Source organism: Mesoplodon densirostris, chromosome 3, assembly GCF_025265405.1.
Source record: "Mesoplodon densirostris isolate mMesDen1 chromosome 3, mMesDen1 primary haplotype, whole genome shotgun sequence".
NCBI lineage: Eukaryota > Metazoa > Chordata > Mammalia > Artiodactyla > Ziphiidae > Mesoplodon > Mesoplodon densirostris.
The window spans coordinates 150,908,985-150,932,078 of record NC_082663.1 but is presented as its reverse complement, the minus strand read 5'-3'; the positions used below and the strand labels follow the sequence as shown (position 1 = coordinate 150,932,078).

General features: G+C 57.7%; 1 protein-coding gene across 5 annotated transcripts in view; it reads right to left on the bottom strand.

The window, feature by feature from the left end:
• Window positions 1–10,234, bottom strand: part of NFIC (nuclear factor I C) — a 65,640-nt gene extending 55,406 nt beyond the window's left edge. For 2 of the 5 annotated variants that reach the window (XM_060094615.1, XM_060094620.1), the window contains exon 1: window positions 3,761–3,894. In XM_060094615.1, the coding sequence (XP_059950598.1) occupies window positions 3,761–3,790 (30 nt within the window). In that variant the 5' untranslated portion in view covers window positions 3,791–3,894. Of the gene's footprint in view, window positions 1–3,760; window positions 3,895–10,125 lie in introns of those variants that run through there. The other 3 variants (XM_060094617.1, XM_060094618.1, XM_060094616.1) reach the window with 2 other exon arrangements.
• Between the last annotated feature and the right edge of the window lie 12,860 nt (window positions 10,235–23,094).

The following is a 23,094-nucleotide window of genomic DNA, read 5'->3' as shown; positions in this document are numbered from 1 at the left end:
AAGGGCTAGGTTACCTGCCCAGAGACACATAGCCACCTGGGCGAGATCTGCATGCGGATCCAAGGCCGCCCTGGGTCTCTGCCCGGTGACCCGTCAGGGCACGTACGTGTGCATGTCTGCATGCTCACACGTGTGGGAGCGGGGGGGTGCAGGCACTACGTGCCGAGGGTCTACACACACCCAGGTGAGGAGGCAGTGCACGCGCGTGCGGGTCGCTGTGAACACGTGCTTTCGTGGGGCAGGAGGTCCCAGGACATTCGACGTGTCCCATCCATTTGGTGTGAGGGAGGTAGGAGGTTCAGGCAAAGAAAGAGATATTGGAGAGAGAGAGAGAAAGAAGAGAGATATGGGAGGGAGACAGGGAGGGAGGGAGGAAGAGAGGGAGAGAGAAAGAGAGAGGGAGAGAGGGAGGGAGAGAACGCTGACTCGGCCAGAATCCCAGCGTCGTGATTTACAAGGCGCCCGACCCTGACGCACAGAGGCACCTCCGCCGAAGAGAAAAGATGGGGGAGAGACACGGACACGGAGAGAGACAGAAAGAGGGAGAGAGATGTGGGGCGAGCTTGTGCATACAGGAGCCAATCAGAGGCCATCAGACCACGGGTGGGGGGGCCACAGGGAGCACCCACCTGCCCAGCCTGGCCAAACAGCCAGGTGGGCAGTGGCCCCGAATCCCCAGCCCCACCAGCCATGCTGTGCCACCCCAGGCAGGCCCTAGCCCTCTCTGTCTTGGCCCCTGTCCCAGCCCTGAGGTGCTGGGGGACCCTCAATCCCAGCAGAGCCTCCCAGAACCCACACCAGGCTGGCCCCTCGTGCCTTCCCCCCCAAACCCGCAACAGACACCTGGCCCATAAGAGGTGCTTAATGAAGATCTATTATATTAAATCAAGCCAAAGTCGGGGACCCTCTCGCAGCCTCAGTCTCCCCACTGGAGAAATGGGGTAAAAAGAGTGCTGCCCAGCAAGGCAATGAGGTGAAGGAATGAAGGAAAGAATGAATGAATGAGGAAGGGGGCCCTGGCGGCCGCACTGCCGTGGCTGCAGCCCAGGCCCAGCTTGCGGCCCCGGGGAATCCTGGGCACTGCAGCCAAGAGGGATTTGGCCCCAAACCCGGAATAACTAACGTGGCGGTGGAGGCGGGCGGGAGGGAGGCCCAGAGCGGGGCAAGCGCAGGGAGGCCGGCCTTCCCGGCGGCAGGATTTATGGAAGTAACGGCTGCCCCACACAGTTCCTCTTCAGAGTAAAAGTGAAAAGCACTTGAGTCACCACTGAAACAGGGACGGGGCTCCCAGAATCCTCCAGGGCCACCCGGGGCCGCGGCTGCCACCCCCTCGGTGGGCAGGACCCCGGGGGCACAGGGCGGGCTGGCATGGGAGCAGCCCACCCACCCCCCTTCACACACCCCGAGCCGGTCTCGGCTCAGGATCCGGGTCGGATCAGCTAAAAGGGAGCTATTTTAGGATGGGCTCAGGTTGTAAAATTAGTCAAGGGGGGAGATGGAGGCCCAGAGATGGAGAGACAGGGAGAGACAGAGATGGAGAGGAGCGAGACAAGGAGAGGGAGAGACGCAGACAAAGAGAAATGGGTAGGGTGCGATGAGGTAGCCAGGAGTGGGGGTCCTGCACGGGTAGTCTGGGTCCTTCCGGGTTCCCCAGCTGGAGACCGCAGACTAGGCTGGGCCTGCAAGCAGCTGTGAGGATTACACTGAGGGGGTCCTGGGAGGGGGACCTGGGTTCCCCTCCAAGGTGGGGGCACCCATAGAAGAAAAACCAGAGGAGGGGGAGCCCCCTGCGCTTGGGCCACCCCATCCCCATCCTAGCCTGGGAGCTCCCTGGTCCTCTCTCTGCCTGTCTCTGTCTCCTGGTCGCCCTGTCCCTTGCACACAGCAACCTCAGGTATTTTTTATTGTCATGTTTCCACCAAGAGCCCGCCTGGCTGATCCTTGCCCTGCGCCCCAGGGAAAGCCAGGCCCGGGGAGCGGAACACCAGCTCTGGTTCTCACTGCCACCCACTCTGGGCAACGTGGACGGAGGCCTGTCTCCCGAGGAGTCCTGATGGGGGAATTCCAGGGCCCAGTGACAATAGGCTGCCGTCCAACCTCCTCGCCTGGAATAGCCTCCCCGGGCTCAGCCCCCTTGGGCAGCTCTGGGAGCGAGCGCGAGGAAAGGGTGGAGGAGGCGGGGGCACCCCGGGGCCACCCAGGCCACCCCCTGAGCCCAGAGACTGGGAGGCCCAAGGTCACCAGGCAACCCTGACTAGGACCCTCGTGGCTCTTGGGGGAGCTTCGGGTGATAAGAGGCAGAGGGGGGCCAGTGATGACTGCGTCGGGGGACCCCCAAAGTTGCTCTGGAGGGGAAGAAAGATCTAGGGAGGGGCAGGGACGTGCCCAAGGTCACCCGGGGATGATGGGTAGGACAGGCCCTGAGACCCCCTAAGCACCGGCCCTCACATTCCCCCATGGGGAGCCAGAAACTGGAGGAGCTGGAGGGGGCGGGTGAGAGGGAGCCTGCCATGAGTGAGGGGCACCCTAGGATCATGAATGGGGGACCCCCATTGGAGACTGGCATCCACGTGCTCTCTGTACAGTGATCCTCAGGACACTCAGCCACCCGCTGGACTCCCACCTCCCTGTGCCCCGCACTTCACAGCTTGGAGGCCACACTGCCCCTCTCCGGGACCTGCCTTAGCTCCGTGTCACTTCAGGGGAAACTGAGGCCGGGACCCCAATGGCCTAAGGACACACAAGGACCCGGGGTGGGGGCAGAGCTGGAGGGTGGAACCAGTAGACCTGGGAGGGTGCCCCCCCTCCCTGCCATGGAGCTGGGGGAGGGAAGGGGTCCCCCAGGGGCGACCCGGGATAGGGGCAGCCGCCCCCTTCCCACACATCCCCTGGGTCATTGCACAAGGGCCGAGCCCCGGGCAGTCTGGGAGCTCGGCCAGGGGTGAGAGGCAGCGGGCGGGGGCAGGGGCAGGTGCCGGGCTGGCGAGGGCGTCCGCAGCGCCGCAGTGCCCGGACCAGACCCCGGAACGCCAGGCCTCCCGGCTCCTCCCGGCGGCGGCGGCTCAATAACTCACAATCGATGCGGCGAAAATATGGGGATGGGGTTGAGGGACGGGGTGAGGGGGGGAGACGGAGACCGAGCCGGGACGTCGGGGGGGCCCCCTCCCCCCACTCCTGGCGCCTCCAACTTTGCGGGCCCCCTCCCCCTCCGCGCACACGTGGGCCAATAATGGGGGGAAAGGCTGCCCAGGGCCTGGGTGGCGGCGCACAAGCTTGGGGGGGGGGGCGGTCCGGGGGTCCTCGTCTCAAGAGTCCCCGGGCGTCCAGGGTCCAACCAGGACTCCCTCGATTCCTCCTAGGAGCAGGCCTGGGTCCAGGCCTGGGGCTCGCGCAGAGCCCCACCTTTGGCCTTCTCCTGGGCGCCCCTCGACCTTCCTGGCTGGGGTGGAGGAGCGCGTCCTGCGTCCGGGGAGGGCGAGGCTGTAGGGCGAGCCAGTAGGGCGAGCCAGGGGGAGAGGTCGCGGGGGGCGGGGCGGGAGTCCCCGGTGAGGGTCCCGGGTGGGGGGGAGGTGTCCCCGGCCCAGCCCAACCCCCCACCGGACCCCGGCCGGCGGCGGGGGCATCCCGGCCGCGGCGGCGGGAGGGACGCGCGCCTTTTTCGTCCCGCCTCCTCGGGCTTCCAAACTCCGGGGCCGGGCTGCGGGGGACGCGGGGCCGGGGCGCAGTGGGGCGCGGGCCGGGGGCCGGGCGGGGGGCGTACCTGGGTCAGGCAGAGCGGGGACGAATACATCCCGGGCGCGGCGGGAGGCGCAGGGCCGGCCGGAGCGGGCGCGCTGAACTTACTGAGTCATTTTTCCAAACCCCCCCCCCGCGGCCGCGGCCGGCGCGCTCCTCGCCGCCTCCTCCCTCGGTCTCCCTCCCTCCTCCCTCCCGCGCTCTCCCTCCCTCCTGCGCCCGACTCCCTCTCTCTCTCCCTCTCTCTGTCTCTCTCTCCTCCTTTCCTGTCTCCCCCCACCTCCTCCTCTGTCTCTGTCTCTCTCTGTGTCTCTGTCTCTCCTCCCTCTGGCAACCTCCTCTCTCCCTCCCCCAATTTCTCTCCCCTCCCACCCCGAACCTCCCACTTCTCAACATCCAACTTTCAAACAAACGAGGGAAAAAAGAGCGCGAGCGAGGAACGAAAGCCGCTCCCCCTCTCCATGCCTCCTGAACCCCCATCGTTGCTTATTATTACGAATTTCCAGCCGCCCTGGGCCAGGCCACCGGACGGAGACCCACGGGCCGCGCACACCCCGACCACAGCGGGTCCCCCTGGACCGCAAGCCCGAGTCGAGTGGGCAGGGGGTGGGCTGCTGCAGGACATTTGGGGTCCATAGGTGGACTCTGAAGACCCCCCCAACCCGCCCCGAGCGAGCCGGGAAGTTGGAGAAAGGAGCGGGGTGGGGGTGGGGGGGTTGGGAAAGAACGAAGAAGTGACGTGCGCAGAGGCCCGGCGCGAGCGCGCCTCTTTCCCCTTAAAGATGTACAACCCGGGGTGCTTGGCGGGAGAAGGGGTCCCACGGCATCCTCTCCCGCTGCTCCTCCCGAGAGCCAGACAGGGGCTGCAGTTCCCAGGCAGAAGAGCTTGGCTACAGCTGCCCTTCCGTGGCCAGAAGGGCCTCAACCAACAGGGGAGCCTCCAGAAATCTGTCTCCTCCTCAGCCAGCATCAAAGGGGAACTGGGAGTTGGGGGGGCTTCGGCCTCCCCCATATGTCGCCCCCGTACCCCAGGAGGCAGTACCTCAGGCTGGCCAGATAAAACCTCGCAGCCTCTTCCCGGGTGTCTGGTAATTCCTACTGACCCCCGCAGTGTGCCCATTTCACGGATCCAGAAACTGAGGCATGCAGAGTGGCTTGGAGCCCGGCTACCTGGCCCCAGGGCCCACACTCTGCAAGCTTGGTTGTTCTCCCTCTGGAATAGATGGGCACAGACCTGCCGCTGACGAACTAGCCTCACCCCTCCCCCAGTTCACTCCGAGAATCCTCCCAGGCTCGCTCAGAGGCCTCGGCCACCTAGCAGACCAGGATGCTCCCCCATTGGTGTCCTCCCCTGTGAAGTGGACGAACAGTGCCCACCCCATGGGGTTGATCAGCATAAGAATACTGGCACTTAGCAGCGCCTTGACCTTCCGTCAAATATGCACAGAGACATTCTTAGAAAGCTTGGCCATTTTGCCCCGTGTGTTCCGAGTACAAATGATAAACTCTCGCCAACTTCGGGCAGCTGCCCCATGCCCAGGGGCATGGAAGACGCCAGCAACTCTGTTATTCTCCCGTGTTACAGGGGAGGAAACCGACGCCCCAGGAACGGATGCTACTGACCTGGGGCCCTGGGGCTGGACCAGAAGTGAGCAGGATTCATACAGGACACATATGCCCTCCGTCCCGCCGGCTCCCCCTGCACGTGGGTAACGGTCATTCAAATAGCACTTCACAAATGGTTTTTTAAAAAAACCCACTGTGCAGCCATGGGGGGCATTTAAACCCCAGAAAGAAAGGGAGAGGCACGTGTCTAGGGATCCAAATGCCGACGTAACATAAAGCAATATTTTATTATTTTAAAAAAAACGCCATGAACACCTGGAGGGCAGAATCCCCAATTCACAGACATTTCCAAGTTCAAGTTGGCCTCGGAGCATTCTCCCAGGTGGCAGTGACCCCCAAACTGCCCCCACGCCTGCCCCACAGGCAGCCTTCTCAAGGCAGTTTAGGTTACTCTGGAAGGCACAGTCTGGAGACCACAGACTCTGTCTCTTTCTCTCTCTCTCTCTCTGGACCTCAGTTTCCACATCTGTAAAATGGCAACAATAGACGCATCTCGCATTTTGGAAGTCTGGGTGGATGGGAATCCTTAAGATAACGTGTGGGAAGACTGTGTTAATATATTAGTGGTGGCAGGTGCCAGTTCACAAACATCAGTGAAGAGTTACATATATATATACATATATATATATATATATATATATATATATATATATATATATCATCCAGTTCAGCAGGAGGGGTCCCTACAGTGTACACAGTAGGTCCAAAGCAGGCCAGTTGCAGTGCAGGGTTGCAGCCTGGGTCTATGTCTTCTCCATCCAAGAGCTAAAACTCCCTGTGCCTCAGCTTCCCGCTCTGTGAAATGGGATGATAATAGTTGCTACCCCTCTGGGCTGTTGTGGGTAAACCAGCCAGTGTTTGGACTGCACCTAGTGTTTTCTAAACAAAGCAATTGCTGGATTGGACCTGTGTGTATAACATCCCAGAAAGGGGCCGCATGATTTAGCTCCTGGCACTCTGGTGCACAGTTTAGCTCATTTTAGTTTAAAAATGCACTCTCCCCATCACTCACTCTTAGGCTCAGATACGGACTGTATCTGTGACTGTCCCAGATACGGACTCATGAGGGTGTTGACTGTCATCCTGTAACACTAATGCCAACAATTTGGAGCCAGCCACCGTGTCCATCTGTGGGGACCAGTTCAGCAGTGCCACCCGGGGGCACAGGCTGCAATACTATGGAGCTCCACAAAAGAACAAGGGACCCCTACATGGAGATGCCTCCAAGAAACGCGCAGGGGAAAGCATGCTGCAGCGCAGGGCTCCTCCCCCCTCAGCATTATGGACCATCCCTGGTGGGGCTGTCTTGGGCACTGTGGGGTGGAGCAGCATCCTTGGCCCCCACCCCCTGGATGCCAGGAGCCCCCCAGTGTGACAACCACAGGTGTCCCCGGACATTACTCAGTATCCCCTGGGACAGAACCACCCCAGTTAAGAACCCTTGCTGTAGACTCAGCAAGTAGACTCAAGATCTCATTTGGGATTTTTTAAAAAAGAATATACATATATCCTTTATAAGAATATATGTGTATCCTTTATAAGAATGTGTATCTGTTACATGTGCAGTTGCTCAGACAAAGCTGGATGAAATAGGGCTTTTCTGGAGTAGGGGGTGCCAGCGGGGTGGGGGTGATGAGGAAGGTTTGATTTTTACTCTGGGTACTTTTGCGTCCTCTTTAGATGTTCATGAGTCACTCATGTTATTAAAAAGCAAACTTAAAACATGTGAGTGGAATTCACAGCAGCACTTTCAAAAGTGAGAGCAGCTCAGGGAGGGATGATCAAAGCCTGAGACCACCAGGGAACTCCACAGCGGCCGTACCCAGCGAATAGAGGACACAGCCAGGGGGCCTATGCATGCACGGCTGACATTGCCACCCCTCCTGCAACCTTGTGGGGTATCCTGTGTGTTCCCATTTTACAGATGAGAAATTGAGCCTCCAAAAGGGGATGTTAAGGTCCTCAGCCTTGAGAAGTAACGGGGTGTGACATATGGGCTGGTACAGGCACAACACCGAGACACACACACAACATGCCACGAAGAGACACAAAGACACACAGAAACACACCACACGGAGACACACAGGTTCTCACACGTCACACAGACTCCAGCAGATACAGACACCCAGACCCGTGGGGGCACACACAGACTCATGCAGACTCACACAGAGACACACAGACCCACACGAGGTCATGCACAGCCCAAACACAACACACGTGCAACCAGCCACAATGACACACACGCCAGAACACAAGTATACACTTACAAGCACACGAACCCATGGACAGAACCCGTCCCACTATTTATACACTGGCACACACACACACAATACACACACACGGTGACACACAGCACCTGCATTCCTGCTCCCCCTCATGGTTGTCCTCCCCCCAAATGCGCCCCAGCTGCCCACAGCTGGGGTCTTTGCTTTCCAGATCCTGCAGGAACCTGGCTCGGACGTGGAGGTGGAGGGAGGGCGCGATGGGCTTGGCTCCTCCCCCTCCCACAAACGCAGGTGCCTGTTTACGAGTGTGTCTGCGTGCCTCTGTGTGTGCACCTGTGTGGGGGCAGAATTCTGTACACGTGTGGCTGTGAACAGATAGGTGTAAGAGCGTGTCAGGAGCGTGTGCTGCTGACTGTGCACCAGGTGACAGGTGGGGATAGAGGCCAGTGTGGTGGAGGGCAGTGCCCGGGCGTGGGGTGGGGGAGCGCTGCGTCTGAGCACTGGCAGTGGGTGTAGGGCAGGGTGAGCACGGGGAACGGAAGAACGTGAGGATGGGTGATCTTACCTGAGCTGGAATCCCTGAGTGTTGCGTATGGATGCATCCCTTTGTCAACGTGGGACCCCTTTTCTCCTCTTCCCAAACAGCCCCCCAAAAGGGAACGCAGGTTGAAAGTTGAAAGCAGAGACTCCCACCTGGGCGTGGGGCTTTTATGTTTAGAAAATTATATAAAGCTTCCTGGGGTGGGGATGGGGGCGCGACGGGCATTCCCCTGGAAGGGAGAAAACAACCCTGTGTGCCCGCCCGGTCTGGCCCGGTCCCGGGCAACCGCTGGGAGGTAGGGCTGGGGGCGCGTCTCCCTGCCCGTCCGGGCGAGGGTGTCTCCTTGGCCACCCCCTTGGTCCAGACTTAACCCACGCGCTTCGGTAACCACCCATCCCTCGAGACCTCTTCTGGGGGGAAGGGGGGGACCCCCCGCCGCCCCGCCCCACTCTGGGCCACGCGCACGCGCAGCCCCTGGCGGGAGACATCGGCGACGAGTGATCGCGTCCCGGCGCCACCTCGCGCCCGAACCTCAAGCTGGGACCACCTGGGGCCATGCAGATAGGGGACCCCGAGGCAGGGGTAATTGGAGCGGACGGGGTAGGGAGTGAGAGGAGAGGACAGAGCTTTGGCGAGGTGGAGGAAGCACCCGTTCCCCATCCGGCAGCCCGGGTTACAGGAAAAAAGGAAATGGGCGGGGGGGGGGGGGGAAGAGTGTAGACCCATCCCCAGGAATAGTCACTCAGCGCGTCAAATGCACACAGCGACACCCAACTGTCCCCCTGAGACGCAGCCACGCGACACAGTTCCCCACTCACTGGCAATCCCCTAACCTCCACACACTCATACGTGGACACCCCCATGGTCATCCAGGGACATCACGTCCCCCGGGACATCCAACTCAGCCACACAGCTTCACAACACCGCCCCACGGGGACCCGTGGCACAGTCGCCCAGTTATCCTAACACACACACACACACACACTGTCCCATAGCCGCACAATGCTCTAATAACACGCAACACAACACACACACAGCCACGTGGATGTGCAGACACAGATACATAAAGGAGAGGACCCCACGCCCGGGGACCCCCGGACCCACGGACAGGCATGGGGCCACCTAGCTGCACAGACCCGTGAATGCACCCCCCGGATTCCCGTGTTGACTCGTTTGAGAGCACAGGGGCCCCCAAACGCACCCCTCGAGTGAAGATGCCACTGACACCGGCGAACCGGACACCGGAACCCTCAAGTGCAGCTACCGGCGCTCGCGGGCCTGGGGCGCGCCCGGCCTAGACTCGGTGACCCCTCCCGGCTGGGACCGCGGCGGGGCTGGGGTCGGCCGGGGGGCGGGGCTCAGGCGGCGCTAGGGCCGGCCGGGTGGCTGCCCCTGCGCGGTGCCGAGAGCGGCCGCCCTCCCGGCTCCAAGTTCAAGGCGCCCGGCGGCGGCCGCTGCGCGCTCTCCGCCCCTCTCCGCAGCGGCCATTTTCCGCTAGCTGGCGCGCCGCGCTCGCCCGGGCCGGGGCAGCCCGCGGGGGCCGCCGCGACCCCCGCCCCGCACGGCCCCGTCGGGCGCCCCCTCCCTGGGCCCGGCTTCCCAGCCGGCTGCGCGCTTGGGGGTCTTGCGCCCGGAGCCGCGCCCTCCCGCCTACCTTCTCCCGCCGGGCCAGGGAGGGGGCGGAGGCCTGGCCTGGGGGGGACCCTCTCCCGGGAGTCCCGCCCTCCCCTCCAACTCCATGGTGCCCGCGAGGGGCCCCCCACTTGGGGTCCCCCGCTGCACCCCGCGCGCCAGCTCCGCCCCCAGCCGCGGGGGGGTTGGATTGGCGGGCGGGCGGGGGTCCCGGGGCGGCGGGTGTGTGTGGGGGTCCCCGCATCGAGCCCCTCCCCCGGGCGGCCCCCGCCCCCTGCCCCCCCAGACCTCTCAACTTTCGCCCGGAGCCCACGCACCACCCCAAAAACTCCCCGGGCGAAAACGAAAGTGGGGGCGGCGACGTACCATGGCGCTGCTGCGAGGAGGCGAGGCCGGCGCCGGAGCGAGCGCGCTCGGTCCCCGGCGAGGGGGGGCCGGAGGCGGCGGGAGGAGGCGGCGAGGGAGGGCGCGCGGGGGAGGGAGCGAGCGCGCGAGGGAGGGGGCGCGCCGTGCCCGCCCCCCCGGCCCAGGACCCTCCCCTCGGCCCGCCCTCCCCCCGGTCCCGCGCGCCGCCCGCGCCTCAGGCCGCTCCGCGCCCCGGCCCCGGCTCCGGCGGCTCTGGCTGCGGCTCCATCCCCGGCCCGGCCCGCGCGAGGGGAGGCCAGGCGAACGGCCGCGGCGGCGGGTCGTGGGGCCCGGGTCGGGCTCGCTGCGGAGGGAGCGGATCCACCTTCACGGCGCGCGCGCGCTCACACACACACACACAGATACACACACACGCAGACAGCTGGGGACACTCGCGGCCCGGGCCTCCTCGACTCCGACACCGACACACAACGCACACCGACGCGCCTGCGGCGTGTTACAGACACACACAGTCTGCGGGTGTCACCTAGATACACCGGGGCCCACGCTCACAGCCGCTGCGGTTCTTGGACGCACACCTCCTGCAGGATGCCACGAACACAGACTCACACTCACAACCTGCGGTGTCACCCAGACAGACACACGGGGACCCACATGTTCACAGCCTTTGGGGTGTCATCCAGACACCCACAGCCTCCACGCTGTCACATACAGACTCACAGCCAGCAGGGTGTCACTCAGACACGCACACAGATTGACAATCGTAGAAAGACATTTCAGACCGCGGACTGAGCCACACGCCGACCCCCCCAGGACCCCTCCCCCAGGCCATCGCAGCAGCCACCCTGGCCCCTGAGTGCAGGTGTCCCGGATACACAGACACAAACACGCACAGCGGGGAGACGGGACAGATGGGGACACAGACAGAGACTAGGACACTGAGGGTGACAGACCTGGGGGGCAGGGGTTCCCTGGGGGTCCCGCAGGGGCTCCAGGCGGGGCGGGGGGCGGGGAGCGCGCGCGGCGGCTCGGTAGGTGTGGGGGGGAGCGGGCGCCCCCTCCCCGGGTCGGGATTAAGGGAGAAGCCGCCGCAGCGGGGGGAGGGGCCGGGCCGTGGAGGGTCAGCGCCCCCGCCCCTGCTGCGCGGGCTGCTGCGGGCTGGGAAGCCGTGCCGCAGCGCCCCCGCCCCCCACCACGCGCTCTCCCGCAGTCCCCCCTCCTCCGGCAGCCGCAGAGTAGGCACCGCCCCCTTCTCCCCGCCCCCTCTCGGGCTCTGCGTCTGGCGCAACTGGGGGACGACGGGAGGGGGGCTTGCCGCGACCTGGTGGGGTGGAGGAGGTTCTGCTGCCGTCCTTCTGTCTGGGTTTCCCCCTGCCTGCGACCTCACTTCCCCCCAACTGGGGCTCCAGGGTTCAGGGACCCCTTTGAGGAGGTGGTTCTCAGCTCCCCCAGGGAGGACGCCAGGGTTTTGGGCGGGGGCAGGCAGCACCCCGGGAGCAGAATCAGGCCCTGGACCGCCCTTCTGGAGCCATGGCTGACTCTGGGGTCTTCTGGAAGTTAATTCTGTGTGTTGTTGGGCACCCCGGGGGCCGGAAAATCTCAGGCAAACGGTGGTTAACAGCAGCCCTGCCTACATAGTAGGTGTTCAGTATGTAGCCAATATCTCAGGCGTCCAGGGAGCGTTCGCTCTGGGACGCTGAGGTTTTCCGGCTTCGTCTGCACATTCCTTTCCCCATTTTTAAGAAGAGAAAGGTGAGGCCCAGAGAGGGGGAGCTCCTCAACCAGCACGTCAGAAGCCCAAGGGTCCTAATCCTAACGGCTCTTCCAGGGTGCTTTGCAGGTGAGGGGGGGAGGTTCTGGAGGTGGCCTCCCCTCTCACAAACCTGAAGCCAAAAGGAGCCAGGGCGGATACACCGGCTCTGGCTCCGGAGAAGAAAGGGTCAAGAGGATAGAGACCCCCTGCTCTCAGCTCGACTCTAATCGGCCTCTGTTAATCCCCGGCTTGAACCCTCAGCTCCTCCCCTGCCTCAGGGAATTAGGTACCTGGGAGGAGAGGCGAGGGTGGGGGGATGGACTGATGTCAGCCAGGCAGGGATTCGGGTCCAGATGGCAGTAGTGGGGGCACAGAATGCCCCCCACCCATCATTTTCCCCACAAGGCCACCCCTGGGCCTGCAGGCATAGAGTTAAATGCTTTACACGAGGCTACGCATTTACCCTCATAGCAGCCCCATGAAGTGGGTGGTGCTATTACCTTTTTAAAAAAATTTTTATTGGCACGTAGTTGATTGCTATTACCTTTGTATCCCCATTTCACAGATGAGGAAACTGAGGCTCAGACTGGTTTAGACTCTTGCCCAATTTTACCCAGTCGGTAAGTGATGACTGATGGTCCGGAGGACACTTTCCTGACAGTGAATCTCCTGATTTTGGCTTCTTTTGCGAGAATCTCCCAAATTATCAAGTCCTGGTTCTTCCCTCTATCTATCTATCTCTTTCCTCTCACATTTTGCTATAAGCAGCGAGAAGAAACGGGGCTGCACCTTCGACACTTGACTGGAAAGTCCCCTCTGCTAAATATCCAAGTTCATCACTTACAAGTTCTGCTTTCTGTATAACTGTAGGACACAACTCTGCTAAGTTACTGCCACTGTATATAAAAGATCCCCTTTCTTCCAGATGTGTTGGCTTACATTTCTTCCACCGTAGAACATTCCCAAAAGACAGACTGATTAGTAAACATATAAAAAATGTCAAAATGTCCAGGCTTACAGAGACCAAAGAAAGGATAATGAACAATGAACAATGAGAACCTACCATGCTTTGGCAGCCATCAAAATCAGTAAAGATTTCTAAATTGATAAAACCCAGTGCTGGTGAGGATGTGGTAAAACAGGCGTTTTCATAAATTGCCTGGAGGTAAATGTGTATATGAACTGGGAAAGCAGTTTGGCAGGCATGGCAGAGGCCTAAGCCAAGTTCAAACCTTATGGTCCAATTTCCAGGAGTGTATCCTGAACTTGGGAAAAGGTATGTATGCCCCTAATCGCCATAGACTTGTGAAAGTTGCTATAAATCAGTGTTTCTCAGCCTTTTTTTCATTATCCCCCAAGTTGTTTTAGACATTTTTTTCCTAATCACCCCTTATGAAATTTTAATACCCAGATATACTGAATATTTGTTTATATACTGTATGTATATCTGCGTTTTGTACATTAAAAGAGTAAGATTTTTTTTCACCGCCCCAAGAACTGATTTTTGTCCTTGCTGAGAATGCATGCTATAAATAATGGTATAGCCTTCTGATGGGATTATACAATCCTTTAAAAAGAAGTTTCAGTATGAAAAAGGCAGCTACCCCAAAAGAAAATGTACAAAAAGCACGCAAACAATGAAACACGGGTGGCCAATAAGTGCATGAAGAGATGTCCAACCTCATTAAGGATCAAGGAAATGCATGACAAAGCCACATCAAGGCCCCATTATCATTGCCCCAAATTTAAAACGTCCAACAATACCAAATGATGGAGAGGCTGTGGGTACACAGGGCTCTTCCACACTGCAACCACTTTGGAAAACAGACTGATATTAATGACAACACCGAACATTCATGTGCCACATAACATAGCCTTTCCTCGCCTAGTTACATATCCACAAGAAACCCTGGCTTTTTGCCCCAGGAAACATGCCACAAAATCATCATTACTGCGCTGTGAAGAAGGCGGACACCCAGAAACAACCCAAATGTGCTCATCGCTGAGAGAATGGAGAAGTGCATTGTGGGAAATTCATCCAGTGGCATGTTAATCAGTAGCCACAGTGGTGTTCTCAGCCACAGGCAAACAGTAAGGATAGACTTAGCAACATTACATGGAGTGGAACAAAAAACTCCCAAATATTGGACACAGCATGAGTCCCTCTTTACGAATTCAGAGTAACTAAAATGAGACAATATTTTGGGGAAATATATATTTGAGATACAATTATTTTCAAGAAAAGAGAGGATTCAGGAGTATGGTTAACTTTGGGGAGAGGAGCCCAGAAAGTAGGATGGGGGAGAAGCACTTTGAGGTGTGAGTTATTGTGAAAGTTCTGTTTACCCTGGTGGTATTTATTTTGAGGATTTGGGTATTTATTCTTTTAGCAAACATTTAAATTTACTAATAAATGGAACAATGATAAGTGCAAGTCGTGAGTCAGACTGGGATTAAACTCATGCCAGCATCTAAAGCCCAAATAAACAGCTAAATCACGAACTCAAAATTAGGATGTTCTGGGAACACTGTCAACTCCATGTCAAGGGAGGGGAGGCTGTCTGTATGGTTCACAGCTGTGTCCCTGATACTGAGAACAGTGCCTGGTACATAGTAGGTGCTCAATACATATTTGTTGAATAAGTGAAAGTCTCAGAGGGACAACGCCTGTTTAAAATCCCATTTTTAAAAAGAATCATATGTGTGTGTATCTTAAGTCTTTATATACATAAAAAAATGAATCATAAAATTTATGTGTACTAAATATGTATTATATATTATGAACACATGTATAATTATTAAATATTATATAATTTATATTTGTACATTATATAATATGTGTATATGTTAAATGTATATTTAAAAGAATCACACACACACACACACACACACACACACACACGCACCAGTGTTCCTCGACCACAGCACTGATATGAGCTAATCTCCAAGATCCTTTATTATGCAGAGGAAAAAAAAAGAAAACCCAAATTGCTGAATGATAAAGACATGATAAAGACATGCGTCCAACATTTACATAAGAACATGAAGAAAGCCACACAGATAGCCACACCTGTGCGTAGGTGATATGCTTAGCCCCATTTTTACAGATGTGGGAACTAAGGCCCAGAGAGTTACTTACTGGCTACCCAAAGTCACTTACTACTCAGCTCTGTGTCTAGCACAAAAGCAGACACAGACAGTAAGTAAACCAATGGGCGTGGTCAAGTGTCAATAACATTCTTTTGTGTCTGGCTTCTTTCACTCAGCATAATTATTTTGCAGCTCATCCATATTGTTCCATGTACCAATAGCTTATGCCTTTTTATCACTGGCTAGTATTCCCTTGTCCAGATGTGTTAACCTTGTATCCGTTAACCTGCTGAGGGACATCTGAGTTGTTTCCAGTTCCAGACTATTACAAATCAAGCTGCTACGAACCTCCGTGCACAAGCCTTCTTAGGAACATTTGCTTTTGTTCCTCGTGGCGGTAAATGTCTGGCAGTGGAATGAGTCGTATGCTAAGTGCACTTATGTCAAAGTCTTTCATGGCCATAGGCTTTCATTTCTCTTGGACAAAGACTTAGGAGTAAAAGCTGGATCCCACGGTGGTAGGTGTGTGTTTTAACTTTTTAAGAACCTGCCAAACTATTTTCCAAAGTGGTTGCACCATCTCACACGCCCTCTAGAAGGATGGGGAATTTCAGTTGCCCCACATCCGGTGGCCAAGACTGAACAAACAGAGGAGCAGATGCATCATTGCAGACCTGGTGAGCGATGGGGAGAGTGCCAGTCAGATGGCAGCAGGGTGGGGGAGCGGGGAAGGTGAGGGATAAATCCAAAGCTTGCTGGATTCTGCAGAGCCCTGCTGGCCCCTCCCCCCTTCCCAGGCCCAAGGGAAAAGCAGCTACTGGTTTGGGGCAGGGCCCCCAAATCCACACCTGGATTCTACCCAAGGGTTGTCACTTCCCTGTCTTGGCAGAAATGGCCAGTTCTCCTGGCTAATCTCAGAGCCCAGGGCCTGCCTTTGGGAGGCCTTAGGTGGGGCTCAAGCATCAAACGCCACGTTGGCCCTAAGTGATCTTCAAATATATCCAGTGAGGACAGTTTGCCAGTGAATCAATGGAATCTTTGAATCCTTGTCCCCTCTGCTGCAAGGACTGGGCTTCTGGGTCTCTACCTCAAGGAACGAGGAGAGCGGCCCAAGGCACAGACAGGAGTCACCTAGCCTGGGTTCAAATCCCAGCAGTGTGACCCTGGGCAAGTCACCTCATATTTGCTGAGCCTCAGTTTGCCCATCTGTAAAATGGGGGAGGGGAACACAGTGGTCATACCGAGGATGAAATAAGTTGATATTTCCCAAGTGCCTAGAATAGAACCTAGCACCCAGTGAATGATGGAGGGCGTTTGTTGCATAAAAACAAACGAACTTGAGACATGAGGCTGTCCACTGCAGCTCTGCCTTAGCAAATAGGAACAACCTAAGTGCCCAGCCGCAGGGGATTGTGGAGGAGATGGCACAGGATGGGGGAGTAAGGCAGACTTTCAAGAATCCTCAATGGTGTGGGGAAAAAGCTGGATATTAGACGTTGACAGGGGAAAAATAGCCCAGATTTAATAACAGTAGTGGACACACCTGGACCAAGCTCATTGTGTGCCCACTGAAGTTCAAAGGAAGCCAGGGCTTGCAAACTTTTTCAGCAGAGAGCCATAGAATGACTCTTTTCAGCCTTGCGGGCCAGAGGGTCTCTGTTGTACCCACTCAGCTCTGCCCTTGTAGCTCAAAAGCTGCGTTGGACAACATGTCAACGGATGGACATGGCTGGGTGCCAATAAAACTTTATTGACAAACATCAAAATGAGAATTTCACATAATTGTCACAAAATATTATTCTTTATGATTTCTTTCAACCACTTAAACATTCTTAGCTCAATGGCTGAACAGAAAAATCTAGCCCCTGGGATGTGGTTTGCAGATCTCTGCATTAACTCATTGTTACAGCTCCAAGTGGAAGGTACTGTCATCATTCCCATAGTATAGATGAGGATGCTGAGGCCCAGAGAGGTTGAGGGAGTTGCCCAAGGTCACACAGCCAGTGCTCCTTTTCACTGTTTCTGCAGGAGGTGTTATTCTAATGGAGGGGCGAGGGGTCCAGACTTCCCAACAGAAGTGATTGTCCCCACTCTCTCAGCCTTCACAAGGTCCCTCTGCAAAGCATCATTATTCCCCTTTGAATCCTCCAGGACCCTGGGAGGTTAGCCATAGCAGGTATCATTATGCCCATTTTATAGATGAGGAAATTGAGGCCCAAGGGTGGCCCTGAAGCCCTAATAACAGCTTACATTTTGTAGGCAGCCATCTCCGGCTATTATGCTATTTCACGCACAAACAGCCCTCGGGGTCGGCAGGAAAACCCTTATTAGATTGTGTGATAGAAGAGGCATCATTCAGACCTAGGGAAGGAAATGACTTACCCAGGGTCACACAGCGGGTAAGCTGAGTGACCAGTGGGCCTCTCAGTGCTGGCGCTTTTCCATTATTGCTAGCGCCTATGTGGCTCTCTCCTGTTCAGTGTGTGTCTCCAGTGATGGGGGCCAGACGCCTGACCTTTGTATTCTTTGCCTTGTCTCCATCCCCAGGCCTTGGTTTCAGCCTGGCACAAACTAGATGCCCAGGGCTGAAATGTGGATGAGGCCAGTAGAGGCACTTATAGAGGGGTGCAATATTTAAGGGGGCACCGAAAGCTCAGTCATCAAGAAAACTAATCTGTTAAAGCATCTGCAGAAAATCTGTGACAAACAAAATGTCATGTTTAAATAAAGTCAGGATTGATATTACTGATTTTTTTTTTTTGGCCTCAGGCTCCAACCTCAGGCCTCTAGGCCCAGGGGGACGGAAGACCAGATCCGAGGTGGCCTGGGGAGACCCTGAGATGGATGGGAAGGGCATCCAGGCAGAAGGAACAGCCTAAGTAAAGGTGTGGAAGCAGCAAAGCCCGTTGAGCAGTTAGTGGGAGATGGGACAGCAGCCGGGGTTGGGGGTTGGTTGAAGGCCAGGTCTGCTGTCCTTCGAGGAGGCCACCCCCTTTTCTGAGAAGGTGGTGCAGGCAGAGGATAAGTGCCATTGTCCCTTCCCGCCAGCCCCCTCCAGCTGCTGAGCGCAAGGCCAGGAGCGTGATTCAGAGTGAGCCGGGCCCAGGCTTAGCTCCAATCCCTTCCTCCTGCCAAAAACTCTCTCTCCTCCTTTGGATTCTGTTGGAAAAAAAACAAAAAACAAAAAAATCTCTCCCTCCCCCCACCCCCCAACTGCTGCCGGGAGGAATTTGACATGGCAGCGGGCCCAGGCCTCCACCCTCCCCACAAGGCTGTCTTCTGCCAACCATGACGTGGCCAAACCGGGGGACCCTCCGAGGATGGCACCCCCCCAAACCCCGGACGCAGAGGCACTCCCTGCACCGGCGATCCCTCCAGGGGGGCCGCGGTGCCCCTCCAAGGCTCAGCCCAGCACCCCACTCCCCGCCAGGCCTGAGACCATCTGTTCATCATCGAAAACCTCAGCACCGGGGTTTGCTTGGCAGAGATTCTAGAGCTGCGGGGCAGGGACCGTGGGCCCAAATACAGGAGCAGAGGGCTTGCCCCGGCCTCAGCGCCCCCCAGGATGAGCCACACTGGGCTTCTGGGCCGGATGGGGGGTCGAGACCCCTACACACGTCTGCACACACCCACATGGACCCGTTTCCTCGGTTCCCTCCCGGGAATCGGGCCAGAACTGAGTCCCAGCCAGCCGCCTAGCAAGGCCGCGCCAGGCCGCCAGGCCACGAAGCCTTCCCACAAACACAAACACGGCCCTCCCAGATTACTCCCCCTCCTCTAATTCAAAAAGCAAATCCCGTGGACAGCGGAAGTGGCTGATGGCTGCTGGAGGGGGCTGCCCTGCTGCCAGCGCATGGGGGGCCCTGTCCAGACTCTGGAGCGCTGGGGGGCCCCTGCCTGGTTCTTCTCGCCACACCTGCCATTCCCTCTCTCGGCCCAGCGAACCCCGGGGGCGCCCCCAGGGCTGGCGGTGGTGGGGAAGGGGTGGGCTGGAGGGGATGGACAGGGGCTGAGCTGGAACAGTGCAGGGAGGGGGGTAAAGATAATTAAAGTCTTCTTTCATTAATTCATCCGTTAACATTTATAGAGTACCTCTTGTGCCAGGCGCTGTTCTGGGCACTGAGGTTGCCATAGGGAACAAAAAAGGCAAAATTCCTGCCCTCATGGAGCTGATGGTGCAGTGGGGGAGACAGATGGGGAGCAAGATGTGGAAGGAGATGTCAGGTGGTGACAACACAGAGAAAAATAAAGAAAGGGAGAGAGAGGGAGGGGAAGTGGGGGGGTCAAGCTTGGGGGTGCAATATAATAAGCTGAGACCTAAAGGAGGTGGAGGGGGAGACATGTAGGTGTCTGGAGGGAGAGTGTTCCAAAGGGCACAGCACATGCAAAGGCCCTGGGCAGGGCCATGCCTTGTGCGATGGAGGAACAGCGGGGAGGCCTATGTGTCTGGAGCAGAGTGAGCGAGGGGGAGAGAGGGAGGAGGAGAGGGCAGGGAGGGGACGGGGCAGGTCGTGCAGGGCCTTGTGTGTCCCAGGAGGACTTGGATCTTTACTGGGAGGGAGGTGGGAGCCCTGGAGGGCTGTGGGCAGAGGAGGGGCGGGGCCTGACTCAGGTGCTCACAGGGGCCCTCTGGCTACTGCGTGGAGGACTGACTGAGGGCACGGGTGGGAGCTGGAGACCAGGATGAGGGGATGTGCTGGTCCAGGTGGGTGGTAATGGGGGCTGGGCTGGATCAGGTGAAGGCTGTGTACCCACCATGTACCAGCTACCTTGCTGGAACCTTCCTTTACCGTCATATCAGCTCCCTAGGTAGATATTATCACTCCCCAATTTGATGAATGAGGAGATTATGGCCCAGAGAAAGGAAGGACCATACCCCAAATCCCAGTCCTTTGGTGTCACAACACATCTTCCCACTGTCTAAAGATCTCCAGGGCTCCGTTGCCCTCAGGATGACTAAAGTCCTCCCCGCGGCCCACAAGGCCCTTCACGACCTGCTCCGTCCCCTCCTTGCCCTCCCCTCTTCCCTCTCTCCCCCTCGCTCACTCTGCTCCAGACACATGGACCTCCCAGCTGTTCCTCCAACATGCCAGGCCCGGTCCTGCCCCAGGGCCTTTGCACGGGCTGTTCCTCTTCCCAGACTCCTCTCCTTCAGTGTGGCTTTTCCTCCCCATCTGCCTTGCTCATCTTCACCTGCTCACTGCCCAGCACGTGGCAATTGATCAATAAGTGTTTAGTGAATGAATTACTGAACTTTTACGTATAATTCTGGCTTTGATAAGGTGATAACAGCCCTGGGACACATATCTGAGCAAGGAGCTCCCTCAAACCAACCCTGAGGCCCCCAAATTAAGAAGCACCAGCAAAGGGATGTCTGTAAGGGACCCAGAGTGTTAGATATGGGGGACCAAATGGACCCACCCCCACCCCTTCATTGGGCCAATGGGCTTCGCTTGGAGATGGGGCCTGACTCTTTGTGACATTCTCATTGGTCAGCACGTACCCAGCTGTGTCCTGATAGGCCACACAGCAAGGTGCAGTCTCTGATTGGGCCCTTCTTCTCCCCCCCACCCCCCGCTCCACCGCCGCATCCACATGCCTCGGTTTCCACCGTTTGTACTGGTGCCCAGTTCTGAGTTGCTTTTTCTTTCCTGGCGGTGCCCACGGGGCCGAGGCAATGGCACTGCCCAGGCATGCCGCCCTTAGATTTTGCAACTGTGGCATGTCTTGGGCTCCTTCTGCCAGTTCCTGGAACCCTGGCATGGCCGGTGGCGTTGACTGTCCACCTCTCCCCGGGTGGGACCAGAGTCCTGCGCAGCGCGGGCGCCTGGGGCAGCAGCAGGGGCTGGCTCCACCCTAACGTGCTGTGCGCCCTCTCTGAGCCTGAATTCTCTCTTCTGCTAAAGGAGATCTCTGAACGTGAGGGTGCTAATGAGGCCATGGAGGTTCTCAAGGGGGCGGTTCTGCCCCCCAGGGGACACTGGACCATGTCTGAGGACATTTGTGGTTGTCATGACGGGTCGGGGGAGAGGGATGCTGTTTATCACCCACAGTGCCCAGGACAACCCCACAGAGAACGATGCGACCCCAAATATCCACAGGGTCCACGGGGGTAGAATCTCTGCAGGAGAGGTCTAGGCATTTTGGAAACTGAAAAACATTGTGTGTAAGAAAGTGGCTGCCTGAACATCACGATTTACTCAACAAGTATGTATTTGCCTGCTGCCGCAGGCCAGGCCCTTACAGGGTGGACTTCACTGATCCTTCTGACAGCTATGGGAGGCATGGACAACAAAAGCACGACAGGTTTATCGAGCACCTACTCTGTGCCAGGTACCTCCCATGCCTCTTCTACATGTGACTCCATCTCGTACACACACGTCCCCCATCGATGGGCCCATTTCTCCTCAACCCATTTCACAAGAGTGCAAACCGAGGCACCTACCCACAATCACACACTGAGCCCGAGACCAGCTCAGGCTCCCTCCGCCTCACTGCCCTGGTCCTGTCCTGGGCTCTCTGTCCTCTGCCCTGTGACCACTGGGTCTGCTTCTCCAGGCTGCCCTGGGCTTCACAAGAGCGCACAATTCGCGGGCCTGTGGTCCAGTTCACCCCCCCGCCCCTGACAATGGTCGCTTCCCTGGGACACAGAGCCTCCTCTTCACCTATCCAGAGGTCGGTTCCCAGCCTCCATAGCTGAAATCTATTCTTATTAGTCAGCCTGGACTCTGCTACTCATTAAATGCTTTGGGTAGCACCGCTGCCTGCAGTGTAGACAGACTTGCTCACTTGTATCATAATAGGAATATCAATAGCCGATATCAACCAGCGCCTGCTGGGGGCCCGACCCTGTGCTAAATCTTTTACACACTCAGTGCAGGGATTCTCAAAGCCGCCCTATGAGGGGGTGTAGTACTATTGCCCCCACTTTACAGATGGGGTAATTGAGGCCCAGAGAAGAGCAGGGCTGTTTCAGGGCTCTGTGGCCCCATGCGACATACAAGTTCCCCGGTCACTTCAGACTTGCACCCCTGTTTCTGCCGACCTGGGCCCTCCCTAGCCCTTCACCCCAACCCTCCCAGAATGTGGGAGGTGCTGCTGTCGACCTGCTCAGGGTGCAGCACCCCCCCCCCCCACCCCCGGCTTCTCTGGGCTCATCTCTGCAGCCCTCCAAAGAGCAGGGAAGGGAAGCAAAGCAGCAAGAGAGACTGGGGCTAGACACCTGGTAGCACTTCCTGGGTTTGGAGACCCAAGGAACAGGAAATTTACCCCAAATTTCTCCCCCTCTGGACACACTTCACGCCCTTGAAAGTGGAGCAAAGAGCAGGTGAATGATGACGCTTCTGGGCGAGGCAGGGAGACCGTGGCTCCAGAAGATGTGAGCCCTCGCCTGTGGGCAGGGGGACTCCTGGCTGGCTGGCGAGCTGTATCCCTGAACGCTTTGAAATTCTCCAGACCCCTTGGCTCCGGAGTCGGGCTGAGCTGGGTTGGAATCCCGCTTTTGCCACATGCTTGCCTGGTGACTTGGAGGGGCAGCTTGCCATGTTTGGGGACAGCGAGAAGACCATGGAATGTGGCGGCCGGAGTCAAGCCCAGTCCTCCACGGAGGCGATCGGGGAAGGCCTCCACCCAGCGCCTTTGCCGGAGGGCCTGGCTCAGGTTAGGTACCTGGGTGTAGGCTCGGGCACTGCCTGGAACTCTGAAACCTGCCCACACACGCCGGCCCTGGGCCCAGCCTCCGAGGTCCTGCTCATGTCTCTCTGGCATCTCTCCTTCAGTTGGAGAAACTGAGGCCAGATCTCACGGGGTGGGAGTTGCTGAGCCATCCAGGGCAGGCGTGGGGACACTGCCCACCTGGCCCCCAGTACTAACCAGCTTAGGCGTCTCCCACTGTCACGTGGGAACTCGGACAAGTTGCTTCCGGTTTCTGGGCCTCAGTTTCCCCATCTGTCCCGGAGGAACTCACTGACGTCCCTGGTAGGGGCCACTGCAGGGAAGAGAGCATCCAGTTCCGTGCAACAATGGGAGCGGGAGTGGCACTGCTAGGGTCTGGAGGCTCAGACCCTAGCATTGCTGCTCACAGACGGCGTGGCCTCAGGCAGGAGGCATTCTTGCCTCAGTTTGCC